Below are 12,769 nucleotides of genomic sequence, written 5' to 3'. Positions count from 1 at the left end.
CTTGCACCTTGCACCAAGAAGTTGCACGAAGGAGTAGATCTTGTTGGGGCACACGATACGCTACGCAGGCGCACGCGCGAACCAGGAACAATGCGGTTAAGATGACACCACCACGAAACAAGCAAGAGACATGCATGAACCAACTGGGAGACGCCAGTGACAACGCTGAGGAGGGGAGACAGGGGGAAATTGCCTGCACGATCTACTTCAGATCCGATCTCTCGGGTTTTCAGGATTTTCAAATGATGCATACTTCATAGACACATAAGCTTTGTATTTGCATGAAGAGAAAGCATTCAACTCTGTTTCTTACGTGTAATGCCCATCACAGATGGCCGATCCCCACAACGCTGCAATTGCAGCAATACATGAATATTTGGAAATACCATGGTCAGTCCTTACCAATGGAAGAATACATCAAGAACCTTTAGAAATTCTATATGGTCGAGCCCTACCATTGTAATACTACGTCGAGAATCTTTGGAATTTTTTGTACGCGTCCATCTCCCCCTATTATCTATCTACATTCTACTGAGCGACAACCTTATGTCTGTCAAGTGTTTTTTCCTGAAGCTGCCTCCCGAATGAGCTTGAGAGACACGGCAAAGTCATCCAGAAGCTCATGAGCATCCGGAAACTGTTCCTCCTCTACTGCTAGTACTAGCTTGATAATGTTCATGTAACTCTGATAATGCATGGTCAGTGCCTGTAGTACACATAAAAACCAAACCAAATGATTAATAGTCGACAGACATTACATTTCCAGACAAAATTAAGCGACCCGTGGTATTCTATGAAATAACTGAAGACATTTGACTGAGCCCGCAAATTAATCCGAAAAACAACGAACTCTATCGGCAAGCCTGAGAAGAACTTACATGTGGGTGGCCATAGACGCTGGGGGCAATGTAGACAATCGGGTGGCCGTAGAACACCACCTGCTCGGTTGGACCGGCCATGTTGGAGAAGGACAGGGTGGTGTTCCTCATCATGCCGTAGCACAGAGAAGCTGCTGCCTGTAGAATGTTCAGTTAGCGGCTTAGCCTTGAGCATACAAGCTAAAATGACCAATACACTCGAGCTGTCGAGCATATCAGCACCTTGATTCCAAAGATTTTCATGATCATGGACGCGCTCCAGTAGGTGAAGACCGATTCCATTGAGCTCTTCTTCCTGCGCGCAACCTTGGTGGCCTTCCGGACGTACTCGAGAGGGTCGTCGTCGTGCATGGCTATGTGGAACGGGAGTATCATGTAGCCAAGCCGATTCCCCCACTCGGCGCCGTTGTCCTTGCCGGACTCCATCATCGTAGCCAGTGCCTACGCCGCCGCAACACACATTAATCAATGAGGAGGACATGGACGACTAAGCACAAATTCTCAGTGAGGAGAGGACATGGATGGATGCTCGCCGCCGCGCTTACATGTAGACCGGGCGTCTTCCTCAGGTTAACAAGAAGAGTGGACCGCACCTTGATGCTCTTTCTACCACTTTCTCCTGAAATTATTTTAAGTCTAGTTGATTACAAAGTATTAACAAGACAACAAGGTAAAATTACTTGAGCCCGCCCTCACCTGTTTTCCGAAAATAAAACCGAGACAACACCGCAGACGTCACCCCAAGCAGCACATCGTTTACGGTCTGCAGAGAAGGATCGCAATCCAGCAAGTTAATCAATCACATAACTCATGTTTCAGAGAAAAAGAATAGTCGAATGTATACCCAGGATTTGAGGATCCACGTACGCAGTTCATGGTGTTCTTGACGTACTTGACGTCGTCGAGGCTGAGCGTGCGGTTCACGAAGCGCTTGGGCCGGAACTCCACGCCCTCCGCGCCCTTGAACAGCGTGGGCGGGTCGCGCAGCATCGACGTCGCCGTCGCCGAGAAGCACAGAACGTCCACCACCGTGTGCCACGCGAGCAGGAGCAACGACACGACCCACGCGGCGAGGGCCGCCAGGGCGCCCCATGACGACGGCGGGTGCCACGGGCGCGAAGGCAGGGCGTACACGGGGCCAGCGCGACGGGCGGCGCCGGTGGTCGGCAGCTCCGGCAGCGCGTCCTGGTCCGCGGCGCGGCGGGTGCAAGCGATGAAGAGGGACAGCAGCGACACGCCGTCGCCGACGGAGTGGTGCACGCGGAGCACGAGAGCGGCGGCGGCGTCGGAGGTGGGGAAGTCGAGGACGTGCAGCTCCCAAAGCGGGCGGGAGTGGTCCATGGGGAGCGTGGACAGAGACGACACGTAGTTCTCCAGGGCCCTGTCTGGGTCTGCCGACGTGCCGGTGGGCTCCAGGTCCGGGACGATGACGTGGTCGTCGAGGTCTACCGTGGTCCGGACCCACTTGGGCGTCGCGTCCTCCTCCAGCTCGTCCATCACCTGCACGCATGGCATGTGATGTGATGCATAAGAAGAGTACCGAATTTGTGTTGCCTTTGGGTTTTCCCTGCTGGCACGCAGTCAGTTCCTCCTTCAGAAATGAGGTTTGGTTTGGTTAAATCTTACTGCACGTTAATCAGATACAGTGATTGAACTATGCGTGAACGAATAGGAGCCTGCCAAGCTCGTACTTGATTGGATCATTTGGATCGATCAGTCGAGCTACAGAATCAAAATCACATCATGCGGTTCGGACGGCAGAGAGTGTTTCTTAAGGCACACGGAACACATGATATTAGTACTGCAGATTGCAGGACCAATTAATACACTGAACTATCACAACTTATTACCGAGGAGCCCAACTCTGCAACTGTATCTCGAAAGGTCAATAGACTTGTTTTGATGCATGGGTTAGAGTTAATTTGAGCTAGTTTGGACTCAAATAGTCTTAAAATATTCAAATATGAAGGCTATTTTGAGCTAGTTGCATCTAACGCATAAAAAAACCCACCTAAGATACGCTAATTGGAGCTAGTTTTTCTAATGCATTTATTGTCAATCAAACTCTGTCATCCAAACACCTTCTTGGCTTGAGTTAGTTCAGGATTAGTCATGAGTTAGAAACTAACTCTAATCTCTAGCTAAGTTAGAGTATTCAAACAGGGCAAATATTTTTTTTGAAAACGGGCAAAAGATTTGCCACGTATATTAATTAAGAGAGAATAGAGTTTGTGTTACAAACACTCCTTAACAATACACGGAAGAATCACTCTCCCGGCATGATGGACCCTAACTTCTTAGCTCCGGCGGCGACCCAAAATGATGCCTCCCTTTTGATGTTGTCGAGAAGAACCGTAGGCGGAGCTGCCATGTTGCGGAATACACGAGCGTTTCGCTCGTTCCAGATCGTCCATGTAGTGAGCATGGTGAGCGAGGCCATGGCCTTCCGGTTGGGGACGGAAGCATCAGTCAACCCAAGCCACCATTCTAAGGTGGAATGCCTCAGGGGCCAAGTAGAGGTGTCAATGTGAATGAGTTGCAGCCACGCCTTGACCAAGCCCCATAGGCGAATGGTGAAACGACATTTGAAGAAGAGATGGCCAACCGATTCATTCTCACGCATGCATAAGGGGCATGAGCCACAGTTAGGCCAACCGCGCTTGGCCAAACGATCCGCAGTCCAGACTCTATTTTGGATGGCCAGCCAAGCAAAGAACTTGACCTTAGGTGGAGCCCAGATTTTCCACACTGCATGCTCCAAGGAAGAGCGAATGAGGCCGAGAAATTGCGCTTTGTAGGCGGACTCCGCCGTGTAGAGGCCACTAGTAGAATGCTTCCAAACAATGTCGTCGTCAATATCCTCCTGTAGGTGAAAATCCCGGATGGTGGCCCAAAGCTCGAGAAATTGTCTGAAGTGCTCTATAGAAAAATCGGACGTCATCTTGATCTTTTTAACCCAAGCGCCATCCTTTAGTGCTTCCCGCACCTTCCAATTCTTCCTCGTTGACGCCGCGTAGATGAGAGGGGCCAAATCCATGGGTTTGCGGTTGTGCACCCACGGAGAGTCCCAAAAGGGGGTGCGCGCGCCATTTCCCACAATAATAGTTGAGGAGGCATAGAAGAAGTTGTAGTCTGCGTTATCGCACGGGTTGCCCATGCCAACCCACATCTTAGTTGGCTCCTTCCACTCAAACCAAATCCAACGAATCCTCAGTGCCCTAGCAAATTTCTCCGTGTTTAGCACTCCAAGACCCCCATTAGCAATTGGGCGGCAAACGGTGTCCCAATTAACCTTGCATTTGGCCCCGGTGGTCTTGTCAGTTCCCTCCCAAAGGAACGCTCGCTCAAGCTTGTTGAGATTTTTGAGGGTGCTTGTGGGGAGGACGAGTGTAGTGATGAAGTATATGGCTTGGGAGGCAAGCACCGACTTGACCAAGGCGGTGCGTCCCATAGACGTGATGTTTTGCCCGTCCCAAGGGACCAACTTTGCCGCCGCCTTATCCTCCAAGAACTGAAAGTCCACCTTCCTGAGCCACCACACAGAGAGCGGGAGGCCTAAGTATTTCATGGGGAAGGATCCGCGCGCCGCCGGAAGGTTTTGAAGGATGTCCGACAGGTTGATGTGCCCACAACGGATTGGGATGACCGAGCTCTTGTGAAAGTTGGTGGCTAGACCGGTGACATCGCCAAAAAGACAAAGGATGTTGGAGAGGTGGTCAATATCGCGCTTGATGGGTGCCATGAAGACCGCCGCGTCGTCCGCATAAAGGGAGGTTCGTAAAAGAACCCCACGGCCACGGATTTTATGAAATAGCCCTGTAGTTGCCGCCATCTCAAGAATTCTTTGGAGTGGGTCGATCGCGAGCACAAATAGCAAGGGGGATATAGGGTCCCCCTGTCAGAGACCCTGGCCATGGATGATGGGGCTGCCAGCGACGCCGTCAAGAAGAATCCGCGAGGAAGAGGAGCAAAGTAGGGCGGTGATCCAATCTCTGAAAATGCTCGGGAACCCCCTACGGCGGAGGAGGTCAATGATATACTCCCACTTGACTGAATCAAATGCCTTCCGAATGTCCAACTTGAAGAGAAGCGAAGGGGTTTTGCACTTGCGGAGCCTCCGCGCAAGATTCCTCACATACATGAAATTGTCATGGATGCTTCTTGTTTTGATGAAAGCACTCTGCGCGTTGGAGACAAGGTGGAGCATGTGGTGGCTAAGACGGATGGCAAGGACCTTTGCAATGATCTTGGGAATAGCATGAATCAGACTAATTGGACGGTAGTCGGAGATTTCTTCAGCTCCATCCTTCTTTGGGAGCAGTATAATGTTGGCGGAGTTGACCCAATGAAGGTTGGCCGTGCGGAGGTTACCGAAGCAAAAGATGGCCTTCATAATATCATGCTTGATGATGGCCCAACAACTCTTGAAGAAAAGCCCGGTGAATCCATCCGGGCCGGGCGCCTTGTCACCAGGCATCTGGTTGATGGCCTCACGCACCTCCTCGGAGAAAGGGTCCGCGAGGTTGCCCAAATCATCACGAGCCTCAATGTCCAACCCCTCCCAGTTGAAGTCTGTGGTCGCCGTGGAGCCTTTTCCCATGGTCGAGGAGAAATAGTCGTGGACAAAAGCCTCCTTTTGAGAGTGCTCAGTGACCCATCCACCGTTGTGCTTGATACGGTGTATGTGGTTCTTGCGTCTTCTAGCGTTCACCAGGCGGTGGAAAAATTTGGTGTTTGCATCACCCTCTTTGAGGTTGGAAATCCTAGCACATTGCTTTTTTCTCGCCCTCTCAAGAATTGCCAAGGCAATGACTCTCCGCTTAAGCCTAGAGCGGAGCTCCAGCTCCTCAGCGGAGAGGTGCCTCGAGTCTTGAGCCATGTCCAGGTGAAGAATTACTAGCAAGGCAGCATGATGCATGATCTTGGCCATTGAGAATAGGCCCTTACTCCATCTCAAGAGTTTGGCGCCAGTGTGTTGAAGCTTGTGGTGCAATATCCGAAAGGGGTCGGTATGATGAGTGTGCTCATTCCATGCATTAGCAACCACATCGCTAAACCCCGGAAGAGAAGTCCAAAAATTCTCAAATTTGAATGAGCGAGGCCTGCGAGGCCCCCTGTCGTCCGCGAGAAGAAGAGGGCAATGGTCTGAGAGCGAAGATGACAGAGCATGCAAGATGTGTGTACTGAACTGCAGGTCCCACTCGGCGTTACAGAAGAAGGAATCGAGCTTGCATAGGGTTGGGCTATTTCTCTCGTTGCTCCAAGTGAACCGCCTGTTCTGGAGGTGGATCTCCTTGAGATCACACTCGTGGAGCGTGGAGCGGAAACGGTTTATCCTCCTCCTATTGACGTTGCGCTTGTTCTTGTCTCGGGCGCGGTAAATCTGGTTAAAATCACCCAGAGCCAGCCATAACTCCCCACTGGGTGGTTTTTGGCTTGCGAGGTCGGTGAAGAAGGCCTCTTTGAGGGACGAGAGGGTCGGCCCGTAGACGGACGTAATTTTGAACCGGGAGCCGGAGGCCCTGACTTGGACCATAGCTGAAAGGCAGAAAGTGGTGGTGGTGATGTCAGTGACATCGACGACACGATCGTCCCAAAGCATAAGCATCCCTCCTCTCGTGCCGCTGGCCGGCCTTTGCGCAAAATTCCTAAGTCTGGACCCTCCAAGGAATGAGGCGGTGAACTGATCGACAAGCTCCAGCTTTGTTTCTTGCAAACAAACAATATGGCAGGAGGATGCGGCTATGGTTTCGTTGACGGTTGCGCGTCGATCCGGGCAATTAAGCCCTCTAACATTCCAACTGAGAAAGTTGACAGGTTGTTCACTCATTTTGACACACATACTCCCTAGTACACGGCACAGCGGCCAAAGATATGCAACAGCAGGTACATGGATGTACAACCTCAGCTAACCAACGACAAGGAAGAACTCTTGTTGTAGCAGCTAAACTAGCAGCAAACATCAACGTAGCACCAAGAGACTTGTTGAGTAGGCCATACCAAAGAACAAATGCAACCTGGAGGCAAGCTCCACCAACGCCCCTTGTTTTTATCACTAACATGAGAAACTAAAGCCCAAAGACAGCAGCAGACATCAGGCAGTAGCCTCATCAACGTGATCGAGCGCATTGGGGCCACCATGCGCTATGAGCCCAGCTTCGGCCGCATAGATACGGTCATCATCCAGCTTGAATAGGGCCCTCATAGCTCCAATCACGTCATCAGGAAGACGATCTTTGAATTTCTTGGCAAAGTTGTCCATAGCTTGCACGGTGATATCCTCACCATTCTGTACAATGCCCAGGCTACGGCAGACGAGGGCCTCAGCTCTCTTGGCAACCGGAGCATGCCTATCTGCCCTTAGTCGCGCACTAGAGCGCCTGAGTGAAATGCCGCCTCCTTTGTTGCAGATGGCCATCCCCGCTAGAGTCTTGCGGCGAGCCGACGGTCTGACGGGCGGAGGGGAAGGCAGCAGCGGCTCTTGGGCAGGCACAAAGAGCTCCTGCAACTCCTCAAGGATCTTCCGCACAGCGGCGCTTTGTCTGACGCGTGGCGGCGAGGGAGTGCGTCGAGGTGGTCCAGAGCAGAGCAGGGGAGGCGTGGGAGACGCCTCAAAGCCAGGCGGCCTCGACGGAGAGGGCGTGTTGAGCGGGCGCAACATGGCGTTTGGAGAGCAGAAGTCGATCAGGTCCGGGCAGCCCGAAGCGAGCACGTGAAGAGATGCCCTGGTTGAGTCCCGCTTGGAACAGAGCCATGCGTTTAGCGCCGAGGTTGGAGAGAGCGGCGGCTGCAGATTGAGGCCCTCCATGGACCGACGGCGCCCAACCCTGGGAGAGCGCTGACGCACCGGGCTGCGCCCCCTCGCGTCGGCAGGAGCCAGGACATCAGCCGCAGGCACAGGAGCCAGCACCTGCTGTTCCACCTCGCGGGTCGCTGCAGCACTGTTTGAGCCAGAGCCGCGAAGCAGCAGCTGCGGCACAACGTCCCGCTGCACCATGTCGTGCCCGTCGCGGAGACGATAGACATCGCGGTGGCCACGGTCCTGGTCGCGGGCACCGTCCTTTGGCGCTCGAGATGGAACAGGGCAAATATTGAACATCCGAACCAACAGGAAAAGTTCAACCAAGAACGCTAGCTCATTAGTGCTAGCTGTTAGCACTCGCTTTCTTCTGTACACACTCTGTGTGCTTGGGTCGGCTGAAGCAGCAATGGTACTTGGGAGCGAGGAACAGTGCACATTCAGTACTCTGTACTATAATCTCCAAGTGAACGCCGGTGCAACACGATCGTTCGGGGGCGATTATGCGAATCACCAAACGAACCGAGCATCCTACGCACGGAGCATGAAAACCATAGTAGTTCAAGAATCAAAACGGAACGAACTATGGCGCCAGCGTACCTGGACGCTGCAGAAGCGGGGGTGGCGCGCGAGGGTGGCCTCGAGCCCGACCCGGACGGCGGCCAGGTCGACCCGCGCGCCGAGGCCGAACACGGACACGATGTAGCAGCTGAAGTGCGGCTCCCGGAACAGCCGCCCCGTCGGGCTCACCGGCTCCTCGGGGCCCTCGCCCGTCTCGCCCCCGCCGCCGCCCCTCTCCGCCTCGGCGCGCCTCGCGTCTATCGCCGGCGGCGGCTTCCGCAGCGCGCTCCCGCGCCAGCGATCCATCCTTTCCGCAACTACTACGTGACCGACCGCGCGCGTCCGTGCTTGTGGACAGGTCCACGCCCCTTAGGTAGTCGTGACGCACGGCGCAAGTGCTTGGACACCACGCGCGCGCGCGTCGCTGCCGTGCGCTTGTTTTTTCGTTTCTTCGGGAAGCATTTATGTTGGCTTTCGTGTGAGAAACTTCCGTCTCCGTCTGCTCGGGTGCCGGAAACGTGCGAGACTACTGCCGGGGTGTGCTTTGACTGGCTGAGCTGTAATTTCTTTTGTGGTAGCAAGCCGTGGCGACCGAGCAGCGCAGGTTGGAACTGGTGCGAAAGTCACCGGCCGGCTTGGCAGTGTAGAGCGCTGCGCAGAGCCTGATGGGAATCTCCACAGTCCACACGCGACCGGCTTTGATGGTTATACTTTCTTGAAGTGATGCATTTGATCGGCGGTGTCGTGTACGCTTCTCCTTCCAAGTTCCAATATAACCGGCGATGACGGACCGTCTCACCCCCTGCGGACGTCGACACGGGTTGCGTCGCTCCCGTGACGACTCTTGTTTCACAAAATATCATTTTGAACTTAGTACAAATCGCAGAGCATTGCAGAAGTCACGCCGCCTTCTTAGCAGAAGGGCTCGGGTTCGAATCCCAGCCAACATGTTTTATATTTCTTCTCCCTCCACATGTGGTCAACATTGTACTCCATCTCTACTACTCCCTCCGTTTCAAAATAAATGACTCGTACCTTTCATCTATTTTAAAACGGAGGGAGTACTTAAAAAGAAGTTAAGGTTTTCATTTCGAGTGCGGCGTTTCTGCTCCCGAGCTCATCTGCACCTGCCCTGACGAAAAAAATCAAAACAAATACTACAAAAATTTAAAAAAATCCAAAAAAATTTGTGTGGTAGATAAGTTATGCCTGAGGTGCGCTACAAGTTTCAACTCATTTGAACATCTGGGCAACTCTCAGCAAAAAAGACAAATTCAAGGTTTGTGAAAAAGTTTACTGTGCCCACACTGTTCTGACCCGATTTGTTTTTTTTCTGAGAGCTGCTCAGATATTCAAATAAGTTGAAATTTGAAGCGAACCTCACGCATAAAATTATCTATCACACAAAAAAATTGATTTTTTTAAATTTGTTTAGTATTTGTTTTAAATCTTTTTCTGCCCTGGGTGCAGATGAGCCTGGGCACCGAATTGGGTTTTCATTTCATTTCACCCCTTGGTCCAACCTTTACTCACCTTCTGAATCAATTATACTTTAATTACTTACCAAACTTATGATCAAAATATAAGGTAATTCATGGGCAAAATTTGATAAATATTTTTTTACACAATTGCATTATCATGGACATGTAAATCACACGCTAATGTACTAGAATATTTATAAGAAAAAGTCGAGCAATTAGAGCATCTACAGCTAGACCTCTCAAACCCGCCTCATATGCCCGCGCGGCCCCCGGTCAGTGTCATGTCACGTTTTTTGACCCAGACGGGCTCCTTAAACGGGACTCAAACGCCTGGGCTAACCAGCACCCCCATATCCAGTCAAATATGGGGCGGATATGGGGGCGCACCGGCATGCCACGTCGGCCTGACGACAGGGTCCCACGCGGAAACGCCTAGAAACCCAGCGGTCCGACGGACGCCGCGTCCATCGCTGCATGGTGCCGCTCCGGCTCGTCGCCCAAGACCAAATCTGGCTATTTAAGTCGGCCTACGTCCCGCAACCCTAACCCATCCACCTCCCCCCTCTCCGCGGCCGCCAGTCCGAGCTCATCGACCTCCTCCCTCTCCCACTCTGGCGCTCTGCCCTCGGTCCGACGCTCCGCCCACGCTTCGGCACTCCGCCATGGTTTGGAGCAAGATCACCTACTACCCATGCTGACGCCAGAGCGCCACATCGAGATCCAGCAAGAGATATAGGCGATGCAAGCCGCGCGCGCCGCCTGCATCGCTGTCGGGCTGCCTCCGGACTCACCGGAGCCGGAGGAGGAGGAGATGGCTCCGATGGAGGTGGAGGAGGCGGAGTAGCAGGAGCTGGAGCAGCAGCTGCCGGGCTTTGACATGGAGCGGGCGGAGGCGCAGGCGGAGTTCGCCGTCGCCCAATCAGAGGAGATGGCGGAGCAGCTGGCCATCCTGGAGTCCATCCAAGATGAGGCCTATGTGGAGGCCAACCGGGCGTTCCTCCGGCGGGACCAGGAGGAGTCCAACGCTCTCTTCGTCGAACTCGGCGTGGAGATAGAAGCGGAGGAGGCCGGAGCGGAGGCGCTGGAGCTGCAACTGCCGCCCATGCTGCCGGAGCCGGGCACGGAGATCATTGACATCTCCGACGATGAGTAGCTAGGTGATCGACGTAGTACGTAGGTTTATTTTAGTTTGCGTGTCTTTGTATGGATCTGAGAATCTAGTATGAGATGTCTTATACGTCCATTTTGCATCATGTTTTCTTACTGTTATTTATAATATTTTTTATCCATAATAATGCCTTTTGGGGGTATTTTAATGCCTTTTCTCTCATAACTTGCAAGGTACACACCAAGAGGGAGAATTCCGCAAGCTGGAAATCTGGACCTGGAAAAGCTACGCCAGGCCACATATTCTGCACAACTCCAAACAAGCTGAAACTTTACGGAGATTTTTTATGGAACATTTAAAAATTATTGGAGCAAATAACTACCAGAGGGGGCCCACCACATGGGCACAACCCACCTGGGCACGCCAGGGAGCCCAGGCGCGCCCTGGTGGGTTGTGCCCTCCTCGGCCCACCTCCGGTGCCCATCTTCTGGTATATAAGTCATTTTAACCTAGAAAAAATAAAGAGAAGGCTTTCGGGACGGAGCGCCGCCGTCTCGAGGTGGAACTTGGGCAGGAGCACTTTTTCCCTCCGGCGGAGCGATTTCCGCCGGGGGAACTTCCCTCCCGGAGGGGGGAAATCATCGTCATCATCATCACCAACAACTCTCCCATCTTGAGGAGGCCAATCTCCATCAACATCTTTAACAGCACCATCTACTCTCAAACCCTAGTTCATCTTTTGTATCAATCTTGCTACCGGAACTATTGATTGGTGCTTGTGGGTGACTAGTAGTGTTGATTACATCTTGTAGTTGATTACTATATGGTTTATTTGGTGGAAGATTATATGTTCAGATCCATTATTCTATTTAATACTCCTCTGATCATGAACATGTTTACCATTTGTGAGTAGTTACTTTTGTTCTTGAGGTCACGGGAGAAATTATGTTGCAAGTAATCATGTGAACTTGATATGTGTTCGATATTTTGATAGTATGTGTGTTGTGATTCCCTTAGTGGTGTCATGTGAACGTCGACTACATGACACTTCACCATATTTGGGCCTAAGGGAATGCATTGTGGAGTAGCAATTAGATGATGGGTTGCGAGAGTGAAAGAAGCTTAAACTCCAGTTTATGCGCTATTCCGTAAGGGACAGATTGCACCCAAAAGTTTAATGCTATGGTTAGAATTTATTCTTAATACTTTTCTTGTAGTTGCGTGTAGCGACCCGACCTCAAACGGTCAAGTCTCTGTGCTTCTGTGTCATCCCTGGATCGGTAATGCTGACACACACAGTACTCGAAGGATTTATAACAGAGTAGCAATCACACACTTATTACATCGAATGTCTCAAAAGATAACTTATTACAATAAACATGGCATAAGGCCATCTAATACGATAACAGCGGAAGGCTTCGAAGATAAAGTGAGTCCATCAACTCCAACGGCATAGCTGAGCTGCACGGCAACGACCTAACGAACCTTACTCCTCGTCTGAAAAGTCTGCAACATAATACGTTGCAGCCCGAAAACGGGTCAACACATGGAATATGCTGGCAATATAACACAGAATAATGCTATCACTACATGCATATTTGGCTGGTGGAAAGGCTCTATGGTTATAGTTTTGCGAAAAGCCAATTTTTCCCTACAACAAAGGAATAAATTTTATTTAACTATCATGGTAGTTGAAACATCATTGAGAAGGTTCCTCCAACTCAATCCCAATTAAAGTAATTATCAACCCAGCATATTAAATTAGAGTGATGAGATACATATGATAATCCAAGTACTAGATACTCAAGATGTCCATAACCGGGGACACGGCTAACCATGATTAGATTGTACACTCTGCAGAGGTTTGCGCACTTTTCCCCACAAGACTCGATCTCCTCCATTGGATTTCTCGCACTACATGGTGTTTGAGAAACGGATGACC

The 12,769-nt window shown here is 51.5% G+C and overlaps 1 protein-coding gene across 1 annotated transcript; it reads right to left on the bottom strand.

Annotated features, from left to right (window-relative positions):
• Positions 1-276: 276 nt before the first annotated feature.
• Positions 277-8,779, bottom strand: LOC109747762 (wax ester synthase/diacylglycerol acyltransferase 11). Its single transcript, XM_020306793.4, has 7 exons — positions 8,278-8,779; positions 1,746-2,378; positions 1,575-1,641; positions 1,424-1,497; positions 1,101-1,319; positions 879-1,016; positions 277-706 (listed from the first exon to the last, which is right to left on the bottom strand). Exons 1-7 carry the CDS (start codon positions 8,542-8,544, stop codon positions 554-556), a joined length of 1,551 nt encoding a protein of 516 aa, XP_020162382.1. The 5' UTR covers positions 8,545-8,779; the 3' UTR covers positions 277-553.
• Positions 8,780-12,769: the final 3,990 nt, after the last annotated feature.

This window comes from Aegilops tauschii, chromosome 3 (assembly GCF_002575655.3).
Source record: "Aegilops tauschii subsp. strangulata cultivar AL8/78 chromosome 3, Aet v6.0, whole genome shotgun sequence".
In the NCBI taxonomy this organism is placed as follows: Eukaryota; Viridiplantae; Streptophyta; class Magnoliopsida; order Poales; family Poaceae; genus Aegilops; species Aegilops tauschii.
Note: the sequence above shows the minus strand (reverse complement) of the source record. Positions and strands in the feature narration are given on the sequence as shown.